General features: G+C 53.7%; 1 protein-coding gene across 4 annotated transcripts; it reads right to left on the bottom strand.

Moving 5' to 3' along the window:
• Window positions 1-1,819: 1,819 nt before the first annotated feature.
• Exoc7 (exocyst complex component 7) lies at window positions 1,820-19,837 on the bottom strand. Of its 4 annotated transcripts, XM_041636125.1 has the most exons (20): window positions 19,710-19,837; window positions 19,479-19,544; window positions 17,567-17,751; window positions 17,272-17,377; window positions 15,381-15,603; window positions 14,717-14,884; window positions 12,145-12,237; window positions 10,129-10,274; window positions 9,763-9,915; window positions 9,467-9,565; window positions 9,057-9,119; window positions 8,694-8,760; window positions 7,987-8,025; window positions 7,304-7,369; window positions 6,950-7,070; window positions 6,635-6,730; window positions 5,840-5,903; window positions 5,596-5,637; window positions 5,358-5,491; window positions 1,820-5,118 (listed from the first exon to the last, which is right to left on the bottom strand). In XM_041636125.1, exons 1-20 carry the CDS (start codon window positions 19,767-19,769, stop codon window positions 5,016-5,018), a joined length of 2,094 nt encoding a protein of 697 aa, XP_041492059.1. In that variant the 5' UTR covers window positions 19,770-19,837; the 3' UTR covers window positions 1,820-5,015. The 4 variants fall into 4 exon arrangements, with proteins under 4 accessions (XP_041492059.1, XP_041492061.1, XP_041492062.1 ...); XM_041636127.1 differs by lacking the exon at window positions 7,987-8,025; XM_041636128.1 differs by lacking the exon at window positions 12,145-12,237.
• Window positions 19,838-20,993: the final 1,156 nt, after the last annotated feature.

Here is a 20,993-nt window from a genome sequence, read left to right as displayed (position 1 = left end):
TAAGACTTCAGGTTGGGGCAAGTTAATTCGGCAGAACAGGGTTTCGGGTCACTGGTCTCTATCTGTCCCCAGTATTAAAGGAGCAGCAAGGACATGGAGATCCCCATTGCACATAATGGAGTGTGCTGACTTTTGTCAAAGGCACCACTAAAGCACACAGCCTGCACCCCAACCCTAATTAGGGCTTGTAGAAGAGACACAATGAGGCTGGAGAGATGGCTCAGAGGTTAAGAGCCCCTCTTTCGGAGGTTCTGAGTTCAGTTTCCAATGAACACATCGTGGCTCACCACCTGTAATGGGATCTGAAGCCCTCTTCCGGTGTGCGGCATACAGACAGAACACTCATACATAAAAAGAAGGAAAAAGGAAAGGAGACAAAGATCCCAGTCTTGCCTCAGGGCAATGAGTTCCAGGTGCTGGAAATAGAGTAGGAGGGGGCACCGAGGCAGGTGCAGTGGCTAGGGCTGCACCCTGAGCTTTGGCTTTGTGTTTGTGGAACTGGATGGGAGAAGTGTTTTGTCCAAGGCTGAGCCCTTGCACAGAGCAGCTGGATCCATCCAGTGGCTCAGAAAGGGCTGAATGGAGGTTGTAATTTAGGCCTCACTGCTCTGCCCAGACAGACACTGATGGCTCTGTGGATCCAGCTCCACCTAGCCTTCCTCTAAGCTCAGCACCAATCAGCTCTTGGTTTAGAAACCCAGCTCCCAGGAATCAGCAGTTGGTAGGTTGAGGGCTTAAGGGTTTTTGTTTTTCCAGACAGGATTTTTCTGTAGCTTTGCAGCCTGTCATGGAACTTGCTTTGCAGACCAGGCTGGCTTTGAACTCAGAGATTCACCTGCCTCTGCCTCCCCAATTCTGGGACTAAAGGCATGTGCCACCACAGCCTGGCTTGAGGGCTTAAGGTTTTAAGTGTTAGGATTCGGGTCCTGAGATAAACCTGACTTTGTCCAGTCTGGAATGTTAGTGTGCATCCCCAGCACGCAGTCCCACTGCCCTGGAATTCACTCTGGATACCCAGACTCACTATCCAGGAAGTGTGAGGTAGGAATTTCAGGTGGGCACCAGAGAACTCCTCCCCAACCCCCATCTCTAGATGCCTCTTGGAGAATATTATCCTTTAGGTGGCTACCACAGTAGCAGGAGCAAGTATTTCTCTAGCAGAACCCTGGTGGGGCTGGCAAAACTGGGGCTGAAGTCTCCCCTTGTGGCAGCACAAGAATGGGCTGGGCTCCGGCCGTGGTGCTTCTCCCTGTAGGCTATGGTGAACTGAACGGTCCCAGACCCACAGGTCTGAGTGCAGCACAATGGTCATGTGGAGTTGACCACAGCGACTGTAGCCTGAGTTTCAACCCTTTCAGCAACACCACGCTCACAGAGCCTGGGGGATGAGACTGAGTGGGATGTTAGGGGCACTGGTCTCCAGGAACAAGGCTCTGTGGCCTATTAGATCAGCATGCACTCCCATCATCCCATCCCAGTCTTAGGGCAGCCTCCCTCCAAGTCATCCATCTCCAGTCCCTCGAGGTTCTTCACTGTCGTCCTTCAGAGTCACAGCTCCAGTTCTCAGAGCTGCTCCACAGTAACTGGTCCCTGTCACTTCATTCTCTTCTCCCCAGCTACAGTGTCTGGGCCAAGAGTGCCAGACTTAGAGGCTCATCCTCAAAGGCAACTGAAGGCGCAGCTACCCAACACACATGCACAAACTTGCCAGGTGTCACAGTGCTCCCAGGAAAGCCCAGTCACTGCCCCACAGGCCCTAGTGTTTCTCGTGAGAGACGGTGGACAGAGACGAATCTGCAATCACCTCCCTGCCACGAGGTGCTGTCACGTGCATTTATTTCCACGAGGAAAACTCAACTCTGCTTCTAAGGCTCTTCTTTAACTGGAGGAGGCCACCTGGTGCGCCCCCAAAGGCCAGGGAGACCTTGCGGATTGGCTCCCTCCCCCACCTGCCCTCAGAAGCCTGCAGCTTCTGGGGCTTGTCTCTCTCAAGAGACATATCCTACCCTTTTCAGTGACGGAGCTGGAGTTCCAGGCCCATGTGGTAGAGGAGATTGTGTCAAGAAAGAACATGCAGCTCATGACATGAAAGCTCAGGTCCCACTCGGGCATCCCATGCCCTGCTTCCCAGTGACAGAGTCCACCTGGGAAGAGGCTGGTCGAGCCCGGTGGAGGGGGAGTGATGGTATAAATATCCCCAGAGGCATGGTGGTCTCTCTTCTGCCTGCTCTCTCCACACCCCAGGAAATGCCTTTTTCCTTCCAAGATGCACCCGAAGAACACTGAGCCCAAGTCCATCCTGGTGGGATTGGTTCCCAGGGAGACACTGCTGTTGGCGTGAGGGTCGAACCACTACGTGCACTGCCTACCAAGTGACACTGTTGCTCGGCTTCCTTGCCTTCCACTCCTCCCCAGTATAGGCTCTGCCCAGTTCCCCTTCCTGCAATCCACTGCTCAGTAAGACCTGCTCCCCTGCTCCCACCTGGCACCAAGACCAGTTGGGTCCAGGTCCAGCCTCTGTCCCTTCCAACGGCAGCTGACTTCTTCACCTGCTGCTGCTCTTCCTCAGCACCAAGGCTGCCATGGAGACATAGCCCTGGAGACCAGAGCAGCCCCAAGCCTGTGCCCAGAGGGGAACTGAGTGATGGGAAGAGCCCAGGACCTAGTGTGGAGGGTAGGCAAGGGTAAGGCCCACCCCGGGAGTGTGGCTCATGGAGATGTAACAGAGCAGAGTGGTAAGCTGCGCACCTGCAGCCTGCCAGACTCGGAGACTGGGTGGCTGCAGGCTCTCGGCATCTGTCTGCTGGCACCTGGCTTGGGTGCCATCTTTCTCTCCCCAGGTAGAAGCATTTATGAAGCCAGGCAGAATCATTCCCCCCATTTCCTTGGCAAATTTCTCTAATCGGGTGCTTCTTCCTCTGGAGGAGGCTTGGGAAGAACCAGACCCAAACTTTAATTAGTCGATCTAAAGAAGGGACACTCTGGACTAAGAAGCCCTGTCTTTCACCCTTCTGCTCTGGAAGACAGTTCCTTTCCCTGCCATCAGCTCCTGGAAAAGGAAAGAATTCAAGAAAGGGCTGAGCTACAGTTGCTGAGCACATCTTCTTCCTCATGTATGTGGGAGTGTGATGTGCAGTCAGGTCATGTATGTGGGAGTGTGACGTGCAGTCAGGTCATGTATGTGGGAGTGTGATGTGCAGTCAGGTCATGTATGTGGGAGTGTGATGTGCAGTCAGGTCATGTATGTGGGAGTGTGATGTGCAGTCAGGTCATGTATGTGGGAGTGTGACGTGCAGTCAGGTCATGTATGTGGGAGTGTGATGTGCAGTCAGGTCATGTATGTGGGAGTGTGATGTGCAGTCAGGTCATGTATGTGGGAGTGTGATGTGCAGTCATGTCATGTATGTGGGAGTGTGATGTGCAGTCAGGTCATGTATGTGGGAGTGTGATGTGCAGTCAGGTCATGTATGTGGGAGTGTGATGTGCAGTCAGGTCATGTATGCGGCCAGTCTGGATGTGGGACACGTGCAAGTGTGACCTGGCCCCTGGCAAGGTAGCCTCCTGGTGGACAGCCCAGTCTATAACAGGGTGGGGCCTAGGGATACAGATTTGAGGGTACAGCACAGTTCCTATGGCTAGGACAGTGTCTCTAGAGAGGGTCAGCTCCATTCTCTAGCAGGAGGCACATGGATCCCGAGTGCCCCGTGTATAAAAGCAAAACAAGCCATCACCCAAATGCACCCTAAGGGTCTGCCTTCCTGACACAGCTGTTCATTGCCAACCTACAGACCAGCTTCACCCTCACGGCCTCACACTTTGCTCCTGAATTGCTCCCCTTTGTCCGCCAGTTCCCTGCCCCTGATGCTTCTAGGCTAAACTTTCTGTAGCCACCGCTGCGTGCCCTGGGCCGTGAGCACAGAAGCTGGGAGCCAGGAAAAAGATACCCGAGGGGCTGCCCCCACAGGGCGGTTTACAACTCCTCCAAACACTTGTTACAGTGTGCTAGATCCAAAGGGACCAGAGAAAGAGCCCTCCCACCTCCTGTCACCAGGGGACTCCCAGGTAGCAGGGCATTCCAGAGAACTGGGGCTACTGCACAAGTCCAGGGAGCAGGTCACATGACAGCCTGGCCTCCAGCTCTGCCGGCTGCCATTTGGCCTGTTCTTTGAGCCCGCTCATCTGTGGGCTGAAGAGGATGGAAGTAGACCAGGGTGGAGTCTGGCATCTCATTCTTGGCACCCACATAGAAGCTAGGGGAATCATGTCTCCGAAGTCATCTTGGGGCCCCTGTTGGCTGCACTCCACAATGAAGCCCAACATGTGAGAGGACCCCATATTCTGGGTGAGTGCTACTGTGACAGGAGATATGGGCCACAGGGGAGCTGCAAACAGCAGGGACAGGGTTCCTGGCGCAGAGGTATACTAACACTGGTTCATCCACAGGAGAGATGCAAACAGCAGGGACAGGGTTCCTGGCGCAGAGGTATACTAACACTGGTTCATCCACAGGAGAGATGCAAACAGCAGGGACAGGGTTCCCGGCGCAGAGGTATACTAACACTGGTTCATCCTCAGGAGAGATGCAAACAGCAGGGACAGGGTTCCCGGCACAGAGGTATACTAACACCAGTTCATCCACAGGGGAGCTGCAAACAGCAGGGACAGGGTTCCCGGCACAGAGGTATACTAACACCGGTTCATCCACAGGGGAGATGCAAACAGCAGGGACAGGGTTCCCGGCACAGAGGTATACTAACACCGGTTCATCCACAGGGGAGATGCAAACAGCAGGGACAGGGTTCCCGGCGCAGAGGTATACTAACACCGGTTCATCCACAGGGGAGCTGCAAACAGCAGGGACAGGGTTCCCGGCGCAGAGGTATACTAACACCGGTTCATCCACAGGGGAGCTGCAAACAGCAGGGACAGGGTTCCCGGCGCAGAGGTATACTAACACTGGTTCATCAGTCCAATGACGTGGGAGTCTGGAGGAACGAGGCAGCACACGGGCAGGCTTAGGCAGAGGTGTCGAAAAGGCGATCGATCATGTCGCCCACCTGCTCCACACGGTACTTGATGTACTTCTCGGGGTTCTTGGTGAAGGGCACGCTGCCATACCTGACCAGGCACCATGGTAAGAGGTCAAGGGGGAGAGAATCTCCACTCTCAGCCTAAGTGTGAGCTCCCGGTCCTCTGACCGGGTGCTAAGATGGCAGGGGTACCCCTAAACGACATTCCAAAGCCCAGAGCACCAAACATGCTGTCCACCCTATTGCAACTTTTACTTCCCTGAGGAAAGGAGCATGTAGGTTACCTAGAAAGCAGGCAGCAGAGGGCCCAGGAGGGAGTGGGCTCACCTGTGCAGAAAGGAGCCATAGGTCTCCTTGACAATGGTTTTCTGAGCTTGTCGAATCTTGTCCCTCTGCTCTGTGTCTGGAATGGCCCAGGCCTTCTGAATCTTGCACAGCTCTTCAAGGCCATCATTGAAGCCCTGACCACCAAACAGGTAGGAAGGAGGGACCAAGAGACAAAAGCTTTGTGTCTCGGTAGCTGAGGTGGCAGCAGCAATCAGCGGGAGGGAGGCCCTTGACTCACCTTGAAACGTTCCTTAATTATCTGCCGCTCCTTGTCCCGGAGCTGGGGGTCCAGTCAGCAGAGGGAGGCAACAGAGAAGGCCTTGCTCAGAGCAGAACCATGACGCCCTCTTCTGCCCCCAACCCCCTCCTGCCGCCCTCATGGCCTCACACATCTCCGTCCAGAGAGATGCTTGTCCATTTCTCCTAAGATACAAGCATCACATCGGCTTGACACCCCTTCCTCGCACAGGCCTTAGGCCTACCTTGACTCCAGGCTGTACCACCGGAAGATTCTTCTCTGTGATGTAATCAGTCACCTTTAACCAGCTGCCAGACAGCAGGGTGAGAAGACAGAGAAGGGCAACTTCAGACAGCTACTTCTTCCCTAAAAGCTGGGTTTGTTTTTCAAACCTCTCAATCTACTGAAGGTGGGGGCAGTAGGAATTATCTGGGTCAGAGATGCTCTCCTTGGGAACGGAAAACGCTCAAGCTGCTCGCGTTGACAATTAGGAACAGGAAGCAGCAGGCGCTCAATAAACTGAACAAATGTTGCCGACCAGAGTTCACATCAATATTGTGGCAAATTACGAGAGAGAAACAGATGGGAAAAGAGGGAGCAGAGGACAGATAAACAGGAAGGAAGTGGGAGATACTCAGAAAGAAACAGGCCAAGGAAACCAGAGGACCAGAGAAACACCCAGAGCCTTTCTAAGTTCAAGGCTCTCACAACCCCGCTGTTCTCCAGGACTAAGCATTGTTCACATCTCTACAGTCTCCTTTTCAACAATTCTTAGCCACGACACTTGGCAGACCATTCTGAAGAGGCTATGGGGAGGAAGAGGGAGCTTCTCTCTCCACCCATGAGTGCTGGGGCTTAGCTAGTGGCCGCTCCATACTCAGCCTGCGCAAGGTCCTGGCTTTGAGTCCTAGCACTGACAATGAACCCCAAGAAGGAAAACAGACGGTGGGTTACCAGAGCTGCTGGCCTCATGCTATGAGGGGCTGACAAGGAAGTGTGGTAGGTTCAGGGGGACCGCAGAGGGCTGGTGGCCTCTTACCTGCGCTGGTAGGTCTGGATCTGCTGCTCGATGTGCTCCTGGTAGGAACGCTCAGCAGTCTTCTGGGTCACAGCCACCAGCAGGATCAGCTCAGACCTGAGTGAAGGAGGAAGAAGAAGAGAAAGAGAAGAAATTCCTGGGGTCCAGAAATCGCTGGCCTTGGCGGCTTCCCATTCGAAACCTTCCTGAGCTCAAATGGAGGACTGGCTGCTGACCAGAGACTGAAGCACACAAGGCTAGGAGGCTGCAGATGCAGCGTCCGGTCCTGGAAGGCAGAGGCTGGCATGGCTGCCCAGCCAAGGCAGGGCCACTTACTTCTCCAAGGACTTGAGGATGTAGTTATAGTTGTTGTGCAGGAAGATGGCGCTCAGTGCTGGGTCCTCATACACCTTGGACTTGCTCAGTAAGTTCAGCTGCAGGTTTCCCAAGACTTTGCCTATTCAGAAAGATAGGGCCACTTACATCACAGGATCCAAGCACTGGGGCCTGCCCTGCTCACTGTCCTGACAACTCTTCTGTGTTCTTCGGACTCCCAGGCCTCTGAAGCCCTTCTCAGAGCTAGGGTCCTGAACTAGAATGCAGGTTACTATTCCATGGCCAGGGAGGGACCCAGGAATAAGAGGACAGCACTGAGGCCAGGGAAGGGGGGGTTCTGCCAGGGAGACTCACAGATATAGGTGCTCAGCAGGCGCTTGCTGAACTCGGAGCTGTAGCTGGTAGCCGAAGAGCTGGTTTCTGAGAGGAGATGTGCTGTTACTGTGGTGGCAATGGTCACCCTTGAGGGCCCTTTCCACACCCCAGGGGCAGAGGAGGAAATGTTGGGGCAGGCAGGACTGAAGGAAGAGCTCAGGCAGAGATGGGCACCCGCTGAGCTACAGGATCCCAGGATCCTCTACAATAATGGGCTAAGGAACCTACCCATGATAGCAGGAGGCAGGCAGGAGAGGTGGAGGGTACCAACACCTTCCCCACCTTCCCAGCCTAGTCCCCAACATAAGATGGGTGGTATCTATTAGATCCTTTTACGTATTTGCCGACAGCAAGGGTTTCTGGACAGGGCCACCCTGTCTTTCCACCTTCTCTTCACATGCTCCTGAACCCCCTACCCTGCTGATGCACAGCAGGCCAGGCTAGCCAGGGGGTGTTCTTAGGGTGCTAGACCCATTAGGGTACTGCCTGGATAGACTTGGAGACAGAAGATAGCTATGAAGGGAAAAGGAGAAAATGAGGGCATCCTTAAAGAACTCATGCCCCTTTGCCCTGCCCCCAGTGGGTTCTGAGAACTGGTCCCCTGGGAACCTTACCCACTGGGCTTTGGAGGGGAGAATGGGGCTGGGGGACACACTGCTTACCTCGGGGGTCTAAAGGAATATTGTATGTGTCCCCAAGAACTACGGAGTGACAGGCAGTGCACACAGAGGGGGAGGAGGGAAACAGAGGAGGGAGAAAGACGCAAAAGTGCAAAAAACAGGTTAGAAATGGCTGTGTCACCCCAAGCCAAGCAGACCTTCCCCCATGACAGCCAGACACAGCCAGCAGACACACCAAGCCGAACTAACTCAAGACCAGAACACACTGGAGAGCGCAGCCCGAGAGACCCAGCAGCTCCTTGGCGTCTTGCCCCCCAAACAAAAACGCCCAGAAGAGCACCCTTCCTTACATGCCAGCCTCCCAAGCTCAAGCCCCACCAAGGGGCAGCGAGGAGATGGAGCAACAGAGTAGGCAGACGATGCAGGAGGAGTGGAGGAGTACGGAAGCTGGGCATGGCAGGATGAGCACCTAAGACCTGCAGTGCCCACCTCAGAACTGACAGCCAAAGGAGCAAGCAAAGGGTTGGGGTTCATAAGACTGCCAACAAACCCAGCCCTCCTTATGCTCACTCTCAACAAGTCCATGGGGCTTGGGCTCCCCCACAGGCCATGTCTTAATCCCACTCCACCCCTCAGCACACCCTGCCCTCACCCAGAGCAAGTTAGGGGCCTCCTAGGGGCCTAACTCTATGTCCCCAGGCAAGAGGGGGCAGAAGGGCACAGGCAAGCCTAACTCGGGTGTTGTGTACCTTGAGAGGCCAGCATGGCACCTGCCGTCTCCTGAAAGTCCAGAAGCTGCTGTAGGAAAAGGATGGCCTGGCAGAGAGAACACACCCGAGAGGGTCGGGGGTAGGCTCAAGGTAATGGCTTCCTATACACCCTTCCAACTAGTAGGGCAGGTCTTGTGCCAAGGGTCTTCACAGTGACAAGAGCAACCGGAAAGTCAAGTGCTATCTTTGGACTCTGGCTGCCCGAGAGGGCCTGTGTGCTGGAGAAGCTGGCCCCTCACCACCAGTGACTGCAGGGAGGGTTCCCACTGGTGCTGTACCCCCAGCGTCTGAGCTGGAGTGCTCTTTGTCCCACCTTGCCAGCAGCATTTGAGTATCACCTACGTTGCTTGTGAGCTCGTGGACGGTGCCATCCTTGGGCATGTTGTATTCTTTGTCTGGATCATTCTGTGGGAAGGAAAAAAAACAGCCTCTGGTTCCCAGAAAAGAGCTCTCACCAGTGGCCTCTGGTTCACTGTGAGCCATAGTTGGCCTTCCTATGGCGCCACCTCCTGGTACATCGGTGTTATGCCGCCCCTCAGCCTCAGAAGCTGAGCAAGACAAGGATGTCTGCCTCCGAGGGCATCAGTGCCGGAAAAGAAACAGCAGAGCCCAGAGGGTTTCCTCAGGAAACCAGCAGTGCAGGGGTTTTTCTACAGAGCAAACCTGACTCTCCTGAAGGCTTGCTCTCTGAGGGGTCCTCAGAGCTCAGTGAGCAAGTTGGGTCTGGTGAAAGGGAAAGGGGCTGCGGGTACCTTAATGTTGTCAGCAAAGTCTTCTAGTGCTTTGGCTCCAATGGTCTCCATGGAGGTGATGAGGCTGGGCAGCTTGTTCTTGGTGCTGGCTGCTGTGCCCTGAGGAAGGATGGTTGACTCCTGTGTGTCTAATTCCTAGCCCTCACTCCAGAGCCGCATTCCCCAGTTCAAGATTAGCTAGAGCTCTTCTCTTCCCTTGTGAGCATCCTAACTTGTCCAAAGCCCCTCAGAGCCACCTCAGAAGAGAGGTAGGAGCGTATGGAATAAAGCAAGCCGCGTGAGAAAGGCCCACATACCTGGAGCACCTGGTCAAACTCAGGCTTGGTCTGCTTGAGGTGCCGCAGGATGGGGAAGATTGTGAGCACTGTGGTGAAGTCATGGCGGATGATGGCTTTCCTGGCAGCAGACACGATGTTCTCCCCCTCAAGCATCAGTCCGTCCAGTGCATCCTGGGAGAAGGACAAGGACCCTGTTAGGAAGGCGCAGAGCAGAGCAGGTTCCTAGGGACAGTGGGGGCACCCTGTGGGTATGAATGATGGAGAGGGGTCATGGACTACACCAGAGTCAAGGGTTTCGGGTGACAGGCTGCCCCCCCCCCCCCATAGCTTCTGCAGTAAGTCACATGGGCCGGGGCTCAGAGCTGCGGGAGGGCAGGGTAAGACCTGAATCAAGGAGTCAAAGGTTTTCTTCTGATGGTGCTCGGGGATGATGTCCGTCAGCAGCTGGTATTCGCTCTGGGCCAGCTTGACAAAGGCGCTGACGCAGTGAATGTAGGCATCAGTCTCCACATCCAGCATGTCATCTCTCCCTGGAGGGACAGCGTGCTCCTGAGTGCCTGGGGTCTCAGTCTCTCCAGCGCCTGGGCTAGCCCAGAGCAGCAGTGAGCAGAAAGAGAGACTATGTGACAGGTTGCCATGAGAACAGCTCTGGCAGGTCTGGGAGAGCAGGTGCCAAGTCCAAACGCTGTCCTGGCATCTTTCCACTCAGCACAGGCAGCACTCATGGCCCCGGAGCAAACACGAGAGGTGGTGGAGAAAGCTCAAGGGAAGGGAAGTTCCTAAACCAATGTTCTGGGTAAGGTCGTCTGACCCCAGGCCTGAGGATTCTGAATTGGGCTTGGAAGAGGGCAGTGTGGGATGGGCAGGCGGCAGTGTCCACTGTAAGAGGCAGTCACTGTGGTCCTCAATCTGGGAGATGAGGCTCCTATAACGGTCATTACCAATCTCACCAGACCCTAAGAAGTATGAGGGAGCAGAGGGCTATGGCCTACGAGGCAGGCTGGTGTGTGTGTAGAGGAGTTAATTCTGAGAAGAGGCTAAAAGTGATGCACACCTATGATCCCAGCATTCAGGCCGATGGGGTAGGGTGACCAAGTTCAAGGCCAGCCTGGGGTGCATAGTGAGACTCTTATCTCAGCTAAGCAAAACCATCCAAGAAGAGATAATGAGCCCCGGAGACAGAGGGCTCCCTGTTGAGCTGCTCTAGGAGCAGAGCACATCCCACTATGGGAAGATGGGCAGGGGCCCCAGGACAGAGCAGTCTGGTTTCATGTTATGAATGGCTCCAAAAGTGAGATACCCCAGCTCGTGACCTCGGAGCAGCCACCTGCCCTCCTGCCTGCCTTCCAAGACCAAGCCGCAGCTTCTCCTTGGGCCAGGCCCCAAGAGCCAAGCATCTCACAAGAGGCAAGGAGACTGGAGGGGGAGCCAGGCCACAGTCCAGGCCCGTCCTCAAAGCAGAGCAGGCCGTCCGGGGGACTGCTTCATAGGCAGTGTCAGCGGCTGCCCTGGGCTGAACTACAATACTCACTGGCCAGTGGCCAGTGCTTGTTCAGGGCCTCAGACAGGTGCTTAACTCGGAAATCATGCTCATGACCTGGCAAGATGTCAGCCGCACAAACACAAGCAGCGTTTATCCAGGGGACGGGCAGCTGCCCCTTGGGGTATAGGGAAGAAGCCCTTGATCTCCAGGAGCGGAGTGGAGTGTGAAATGGGGCATAGGGAGGGAGCACCAAGGAGGGCTCTGAGCCCCTCCACTACCTCAAACCCCACTGGGAACAGCCGTTTCAAGCCTGACTCTCAGGGAGTGCTTAGGACCATCCCAGGCTGTTTGCTTTCTAACACGGGGAGGCCAAGAGAAGGTGCATGGCCCCAGGGAAACTGAGAAATGTCGGTGTTGAGTGAGTGAGGACAGTCATCCTTTGTGTCCCAGGGTGACTCTTTTGGAGGAGGTGGGTCCACCACCACAGCTGGACTGGCTGTCCCTCTCCTGGCAGCGGAGGAGGAACATGTCCTCTAGGCAGCCTTGTCCCCTTAGCTGCAAGAAGCTCCCTTTCTACAGAGCAGTAGCCGGGAGGTTTTGACCAACTTGGTCCTGCCCTGCTGATCTGGGCGTGAAAGGGCTGCCCCAAGACAATTTTCTCTAAGTTTACACAGGACACAAAGACAGAGACAGGGAGGACGAACCTTAGGAAGGGCAGAGCCAGGCAGGACAAAGCCAGGGTCATGAAACTTGTCCTTGGGCCCATTGAAGACTGAGGAGCATCAAGGGTTTGCCACTCCCGCCCAGCCCCCTCAGGATCTGCCCCAAGGCCTCCTGGGAGAGGCTCTGCCCTGCCTAATGAGTGAGTGGACTCATAGTAGAAGTGGGGTGACGGAAAAGGAACACAGGGTGGTTACCTTCCAGAGGAATGAGGTTAGAGCCCCCCTTTTTCCCATCTAGACCATGCTGGGAATACTGTTTCAGAAGGTTCTGAGCCTTACGGATCGTCCCTGTCACCAGAGCCACAGAGAGGAGAGAGGAAGACCTAGGAAATGAGTGAGAGAAAACAGCAGCGGCCCTCCACCTGCCCAGCCCGCACCCGCCCCAAAAGCAAGTGCCCCTCAACACCTCTGCCAGCAGGTCCTGCCAGGGTCACCGGAGACCCTGAAGGATGGAGAGCATAAAGTGTGGCCAAATTCAGCCCTGGGCTTGGCACTGACCCTCAGTTCTGGATCTGAGTTCACTTTAGGAGGAACAGGAGGTGACAAAAAGGAGGGGCATAAGATCCAGCTGGGAAGGAAAAGGTTCTGCTGAGTAGCGTCCTAGCGGAGTGGGCTAAAAGCCTAGCAGCAAAGCTCTCACACTTAAGGGCAGGACAGGGTAACCTGGGGGTTTCCTGGAGACCAGCTGAAACTCCAGGCTGAGTTCCCTGAGCATGCTCAGTGTTGGGATATAAGCCAGACAGCAGCCTAGGGCAGGCGGCCCTGAGGGGTTTGGGGTTGGGAAAACAGGTCTCAGCTTCCTGCAGAGCTATGATGGATATGGAGGCCCCCACACCCCAAAAGACACTCAGCCGACACAGCAGTGGTAACAAACTAAAAAGCTAGGAGGGGCTACAGGAGCCACCACCCGCAAGTAGCTGGTAAAGGCGACAAGCTCTTGCTGTGGGGGAAAAGAACAGATAGCATCACAAACGAGAACAAATGAAGTGTGGCAGCCCGGCTCCTGGGATGAAGACATCTCAGAGCCCACAGTGTGGGGACACAGGCAGCTTGTCAGCCAGCAGGCACTGCTCCTAGTTAGCAAATGTACCGGGGAGGTGAGTCATGCAGGAGCCGCACTGCACCTCCTTCCCCGAGACTCCTCCGCAGCCGAATGCAAGGCTGCTGTCCTTACAGCACCCACCAGGCTACGCAGGGTGGGGCAGGGTTCAGCTGGCTCATTCTGTGTGTACCACACTGAAATTAGCTACCACTAACTCTTTCTGGCAGGCCAGCTCACATCTGCTTCTCTCCGTGTTCCCTCCTCAGTGAGCACCCTAGTAATGAGTGAATCAGATTCCTGCCCCACAACCTACCCAGGAGCAGATGGCCTGTGGGCCCAGTAGGGACCTAACCAGCACACTGGCTGCGAGGAAATGGGGAAGCGACCTGGCAGCAACAGAGTCCATCAGGTGCCCAATTAGAAGAGCAGATGCTGAGGTTGGTGCCTCATCAATGAGGCCAAACTCTTCTGTCCTCAGAGTGGGGACAGATGTCCTGAGGGCCTGACTCCATCACCCTCACCTCAGTCTGAGTCCACTCACTCCTGCCAACTCCTAGAACCCTACAGAACCACAGGGGCCTCACAGTCCTTTGCATCTCCACAAGGACAGGTTAAGTTGATGGAGAGCGCTGGGGTAGGTCATACCCCTCTTTCTGAGAGGCTAGAACCTGCAGGCCAGTGGACACTGGAGCAGGGCAAACAGGGTCCTGAAGCCTAGCTGGCTTGTCAAAGAACCAGGAGGAAGAGGAAGTGAGCAGAGCAGCTGAGGCCCTGGGAGCCTCATGGACACAGCTCCTCCCCATAGGAAGGCATGGACCCCAAGCATGCAGGCTGCTGGTCCAGCAGGGGTGTTAGAAGAATCCCTGTTTACAGCAAGTTCTCTACTGGGGCGTCCAGGACCCTCACTAAAGGGTAGAAGACAATGCATGTCCCGCAGAGGCCACCAAGCCCGGAAGACAGCCTCTTGTGGCGTGTCTCCAGCCTTAAGCAAAGCCTGAGAAGCAGGTGACATGGTTGCTCCAAAGGGCTTGGAGGGCTGGGGACTGGAAAACGAGGGTGTGCGCTCTACTCAAGGCCTGCTGTTAGGAAAGCATGCTCCCTAGCCAGGCCTGAGCAGCAGCTGGAAGCCCACGCGGGCGCTCGTTCCAGCCCACTGGCTTTCTCTGCTGGTGCTACTGGAACATCCTATCTCTCCTGGGGCTGAGGACTGCCAGGCTGACAGAGACAGTTAGCCTGGAGCACAGACCATATGGACATGAGGTCAGGAGGAGTGGACAGTGGGCTGCTCCCAGGAGAGTGGTGTCTCACTGCCTGCACCCACCTCTATGCCATGCCCACTTTCCAACTAAGGAGCAGTTTAGATTCATCTGGCTCTCTGGAAAGCTGGGGTGCCTGCCCCTTCTCACCCAACCGGACCACACAGCAAGGGGAAGGGGACCTAGCAGGTCACTCTGACCTATGGCCTCTGACCTATAGCCTCTGCCACCCTGCCTCAGAGGCAATTAAGCACACTAGTGGCCCTGCCTCTCCAATCCCAAATCTTATGGAAATCACATAGCTGCTGGGTACAAGAATCTACAGGGCCTTTTGGATAGGGGACATTTGCTCTATCCTGTGTCCCTAGGAGCCGGGTGACCACAGACATGGACTGATACTGCTCACCCCAGAGTGGACAAAGATAACCCTGTGATTCTCCGGCTACATAAATGGTCAGGGTGAGCTCACCTGGCCGCTTGACGGGCTTCTTGGTAGGTGTGTCTTTCCTCTTGTTGGGGATGGCAGGGGAGTAGGGCACCCCAGAGGAGGAGCTGCTTTTGCGGAAATGCTCCTTTAGGCCTTTGATGGAGCGGTCCAGCTGGCTAGAGCGGATCTGGTAGTAGACATTCATGAAGTCTGGAGAGACAGAGCAGAAGTATGCCAGCGGCCGGGGCCCCCACTCTGCTTCACGTCTGTACAGCAGGGCAGCAGAGGCCATGCCGCCACCGGTTAATCCCATCTCAAACCAGGCAGAGTCTCCAAAGGAAAAGCTATCCTCCAACAGAACAAGCGAGGAATTCCCGTATGCCAGGCAATCCCTCTCCACAGAGCTACCACCTACCCTACCAGCTTGTGTTGGTAGCATGTGTTTTTCTGCTTTGTTCTGCCTTTATTTTTGTTGCTGGTCTATGTTGAGGGATGTGAGGTATAGGTATTGGCTGCTTTCAGAGAACCCAAGTCCAGTTCCCAGTACCCATATCAGGTGGCTCATGTCAGGGAGGGAGGGAGAGAGAGATAGAGATAGAGAGAGAGAGAGAGAGAGAGAGAGAGAGAGAGAGAGAGAAAATGCTGGGGGAGGTGGCAGGAAAGCTGCCACTCTTCTGGACAGGGAGCCCTGTCCAGTGCTGCTCACCTTGGTTCCGGCCGTACTCCACCAGCCAGCGGGAGATGCGGATGACATCCTTGAGCACACTCTCAGGCAGGTGCTCCAGGGTCACATCTTCCTGGACCTCCAGGTCATCATAACCACTGATCAGGTCCAGGATGAGCACAGGGGAGACAACCTTGCTGTGCCGGGTCATCAGACTGCGGAACTCAGACTCCAGGGACTCCTTCCCCCGCTCAAACAGCAGCTTCTGCGAGGACAAGGGAAAGAGGCTGCTGCTGCTGCTGAGCTGAGATCTGCAGCCCCTTCCTTCCTGCCCTTGGGCCTCTGGAACCCCAGCCACTCCTCCTTCAAAGCACAGAAGAAACCCTGGGAAGCCTGACTTGGCAATTTCATTTCCTTCAGTTTCTCAAAACTGATGGTTGCTCCAGGTGTGGTGGTGCACACTTTTGATCCTAGCACTCAAGAAGCAGAGGCAGGTGGATCTCTGTGAGTCTGAGGACAGTCAGGACAACACTGAGGTCCTGTCTAAAAATAAACAAAAAATGCTTGGTGCTCACAGGCCAAACTCTGCTTAACAAGCATTAGCTTATTATTTTCTCATTTTCACTGCTAACTGTCCTCTAGTCAGGAAGGGATTTGTAAAAGAAACAACCAGGTAAGTTGATACAGTATGCTGCAAACAGATGAACCTTAAACACATTATGCTAAACCAGCACTCGAGAGGCAGAGGCAGAGGCAGGTGGATCTCTGGGAGTTTGGGGCCAGCCTGGTCTACAGAGCAAGTTCCAAGATAGCCAGAGCTACCCAGAGAAACCTGTCACAACAACAACAACAAAACCACATTACACTAAAACAGAGAAGCCAAGGCCGAGGAAGACAGGTCAGTTAGGAATTTGCTTGTCATGCAAGCACAAAAACCTAAGTTCTATCCCAGCACCCACCTAGACAGCTAGGTATAAGCCTGGATGTGGTGGCATACACCTCTAATCCCAGCACTCGAGAGACAGAATCAGGCAGCTCTCAACACAGTGAGACCCTGTCTCAAGAATAAAAATAAAAACACGTGCTACAGTGTTGCGGAAGTCAGAGGACCGCCCTGATATGGTGACAGGTGGTTTAACCCTTGCTCAGGTGTGCGTGTAAAGACAGGCAGATCCCTGGGATGCAGCAGCTGGCTGGTCTAGCCTAATCAGTGAGCCAGCTCCAGTGAGAGACCCTGTCTCAAAAAACAAGACATCAGGGCTGGAGAGATGGCTCAGAGGTTAAAAGCACTGACTGCTCTTCAGAGGTCCTGAGTTCAATTCCCAGTAATGTGGCTCACAGCCATCTATAATGAGATCTGGTGCCCTCTTCTGGCATGCAAGCTAGAAGAGTATACATAATAAATAAATAAATCTTTTTTTTTAAAAAAAAAAAAAAAGATTTATTTATTATGTATACAACTTTCTGCCTCCACACGCCAGAGGAGGGCGCCAGATCTCTTTACAGATGGTTTGGAGCCACCATGTGGTTGCTGGGAATTGAACTCAGGACCTCTGGAAGAGCAGACAGTGCTCTTAACCACTGAGCCATCTCTCCAGTCCCTAAATAAATAAATCTTTAAAAAAAATAAATAAATCTTAAAAAAAACAAACAAACAAACAAACCAAGACCTCATTACTGAGGAATATCACCTCAGGTTGGTCTCTTCAGGTTGGCCTCTGGCCTCCACATACACACGGATGCATATGCATCCACCCACACATCTACAGACACACACACACACACACACACACACACACACACACACACACAGAAGCACCTGACAAAAGACAGGTTTACCACTGAGGGGCTGTGGTATTGCAGCTACTGGTGCACTAAACTACTGACCCTAGGGAGGTCTCATCTGTCTCACAGGATCCCACTGATTTCTTACCACTTTGTTGAGCTCTGGACTGTCTGGGCTGTTGTCCTGAAAATACTCCACAGCCTTCTGGATTTTGGCCATGCTTCCCAGGTATTCTTCCAACCTGCCTGTGGGACTGGGAAGGAGAAAACACTGGATCAGCCTTGAAGAATGGGGGTTAAAATGATGGACTGAGGACAAGGTATGCTGGAGGGGGAGAGAACACACGAGAGACTCTAAGCTCAAATATGTTTTATTTCCCTTCTAGAGCCTAGAGTCACTGGGCCAGGAGACATTAGTTCTGCAACCTCAGCACGCAACTCACCCCTCCCTGATGATCTTCTCAGTGTCGCTGGCTACGTGGTAATAGCTGATGACGTGGTCCAGGCAGGATAATGTCTTTTCTACATTATCCTGCAGCCTCTGCAGATTCTCCGTCTGCTTGTGCACGGGGATGATGGAGTTCTCCAGCTTCATGAGCCGGCTCTCGAAGGACGACAGGATAGACACCTGCGGGAGGAAAGCCTCTGGCTCTCAGGTCTCAGGGTTATCCTGGCATCTCTTACCTTTTCTTGGTTTTCTAGACAGTAAGCTACATACAGGAAGGAACACAGTGGGCTTGTCCCTAATTTAGTATATGATACGTGATTCAAGATAAACTGGTGAAATTTCTTTTTAATTTTTTTAAGATTTATTTTTATGCGCAATGAGTTTGTTTGTTTTGTCCTGCATGTATGTCTCTGCAAGAAGGCCAAATCCCCTGGAACTGTATTTACAGACAGTTGTGAGCTGCCATGTGGGTGCTGGAAATTGAATCCAGGCCCTCTGGAGGAGCAGCTCGTGCTTGTCTTCAGGCAAGAAAAACATCAAACTAATTCTTCCTAAGATGATCACCCTAGGGAGCTGGAGGGATGGCTCAGGGGTTAAGAGCACTGGCTGCTCTTGCAGAGGACCTGACTTCAGTTCTCGGCACCCACATTACTGCTCACAACTAACTGCCTTGAACTCCACTGCCAGAGGGTCTGACGCCCTCTTCTGGCCCCTGAAGGTACTGCACACTCACAGAGCAAATACACACAGAGTAAAAGTAAACTTTAACAGAGAAATGAAGCTGGGCAGGGTGGCGCACACCTTTAATCTCAGCACTCGGGAGGCAGAGGCAGGTGGATCTCTGTGAGTTTGAGGCCAGCCTGGTCTACAAGAGGACAGGTTCCAAAGCTACAGAAAAACCCTGTCTCGAAAAACCTAAATAAATAAATAAATAAGAAATGATAATCACCTCAGGACAGCTTCCTTTCTACCCTTTGAAGCCCAATCTCAATTTCTGTTCTCTCTGACATTTTCCTAGACTGAACAGGAAGTGGCTTCATGAAGAGTAGTTCCAAATACATTGCTGTTACCTTCAAAACCTCTTTCCCTAAAGGCAAATCTCATGAAAGAAGTATATGACTTTATTATATTTATTATTGTGTGACTAAACACAAATGCAGGTTTGTATCTACTCAATCTGGGTTCCAGTTCCCTCTAAGAATAAAAAAGCAAGTGGGTGGTGGGATACACTGTTAATCCCAGTCCTGGGGAAGCAGAGGCAAGTGGATCTCTGAGTTCAAGGCCAGCCTGGTCTACAAATGGAGTTCCGGGACAGCTAGGGCTGCACAGAGAAATCTCGTCTCGAAAAAACAATATAAAAACATTTTTAAAAAATGATATAAAAGCATGTTAAAGCACCCATCATATACCAGAAGAGTGTAACAGGCATTGATTTCTATGTCCCTTCACAGACACGCTGGGAGAATGGCATTGTCTGTTTTAGTAGCCGAACTAACCAAAACAAGTCTTGCCCACCAAGAACCTCATAATAAGCTGAGGGACAAGGGCTAGGTCTAAAATCCGCTAGCTCTTTGTGATGATGTAATCCCGAAAGCCCTTGGGACTTCGCTGCGTGATCTCATGGAACCAGCCTTCCAGGCGAGCACGCAGCACCTGAATGGCAATGACAGGGGTCAGTCCCAGCCCATCTACAAGGTATATCACTAAACGTTTGCACAGCACACAACAAGTCCAGACCCGCGGTGTCTTTAGTGAGGGGGCGAAGACCAGGGAGCAGCTAGCGAAGCCCACACAGTACCACCGTTGCTACCCACGCTGGACTCGGGCCCGGGACCCGTCCGTCACTAGCCCCTCCGCTGCGGCCGGGGGTGGGCTGTCTGCGGCCTCCCAGCTGAGGGGCTACTCACCATGTTCTTAGTGAGCTGGTCGCTCTTCTCCAGGCTGTCTCGGATGAAGGAGAGCGTCTCCTCCTCCTGCAAGGATTGCAGAGGACGACGTCACCCCGAGCCAGCGGAGGGAGGAGCCTACCACCGCCCGCCCCCACGGCCTACCCCCACCCGCGTCTCTCCTCCCCCCGCCCCCGACAGTCCACGCCCTGGCGCCCTGGCGCCCTGGCTTCACTTTCTCCCCTGCTTCACCTTCTTCAGCTTGTCCTCGATTTCTCGCCGCCGGGCGGAAGCCTCCTGCGGTGGGATCATCGCAGCGGACAGCCCCGCTCCCACTCCCCGCTGACTTCGCTCAGACGCCCGCTCGGCTTCCGTCCCGGTCCCACCCACTTCCGCCCTTCGCCCCGCCCCCTGGACGCGCTGGTGGCGCCATGTTGGGAGTGGCGAGCTGAAGTGTGTACCTGTCGCCCCGCCCCTCAAGAATGCGCTGCGGGCTGAAGCCATCTTGAGTGTGGCTGGAATTGCTGGCTCCTGACGTCTGAGACAGCTCTGCCTGCTTCTTTGAAAGACAGACCCCTGCTGGGAATGCTGGCTCACTCTTCCCTCTCTGGGAGACTGAGGCAGGAGGTCATCCATCAGTTTGGGTTACATAGTAAATATCAGGCTAACCTAGGCTACAGCGTCAGACTCTGTCCCCAAACCAAAAAGCAAGAAAACAAAAATTGCACCTGATTTATTTGAGACAGTTTCTCTATAGTTTTGAAACTGGCTATGTAGACCAAGCTGACCTCTGCCTACCGAGTGCGCCACCAAACCCAGCTCACCTGATTTAAAATAAAAAAGATTTAATACATTTATTTTTGTGTTTCTGTGTGTGAGAGCATACACATACTATGGAGTGGGTATACAGGTTGGAGTCAGTCTTCTCTTTCCCATGTGTAGGTCCCAGAGGGATTGAATTCAGGTGCCAATCTTGGTGGCAAATGTCTTAATCTCACTAAGCTATCTCACCAGGTCATGATTTATTTATGGTGTTGTGGGGGTGGGGGGTGGGGGGTGGGGGGTGGGGGGTGGGGGGGTGTCTTGCCTACATGTATGTGAAGTCTTTGTGTGCCTGGTTCCCTGGAAGGACAGAAGAAGGCATCAGATCCCCTGGAACTGGAGTTACAGTTGTGAGCTGCCATGTGGGTGCTGGGAACCGAACTCAGGCCTCCCTAAAAGAACACTAAGTGCTCTTAACTGCTGGGCCACTTTCCTGAGCCCCTGATTTATGATAAAAGCTCTGGATGAGGTGACAAGTTTGTTTGCCCAGATCACATGCTAAGGGTCATGTCTAGAGACTGTTACCTCAGATCACACGCTAAGGGTCATGTCTGGAGACTGTTTCCTCAGATCACACGTTAAGGGCCATGTCTGGAGACTGTTTCCTCAGATCACACGTTAAGGGTCATGTCTGGAGACTGTTACCTCAGATCACACGCTAAGGGTCATGTCTGGAGACTGTTACCTCAGATCACACGTTAAGGGTCATGTCTG

Source organism: Microtus oregoni, unplaced genomic scaffold (genome assembly GCF_018167655.1).
Source record: "Microtus oregoni isolate MIOR12 unplaced genomic scaffold, Mior012 000048F_ref0000485, whole genome shotgun sequence".
Lineage (NCBI taxonomy): Eukaryota > Metazoa > Chordata > Mammalia > Rodentia > Cricetidae > Microtus > Microtus oregoni.
Note: the sequence above shows the minus strand (reverse complement) of the source record. Positions and strands in the feature narration are given on the sequence as shown.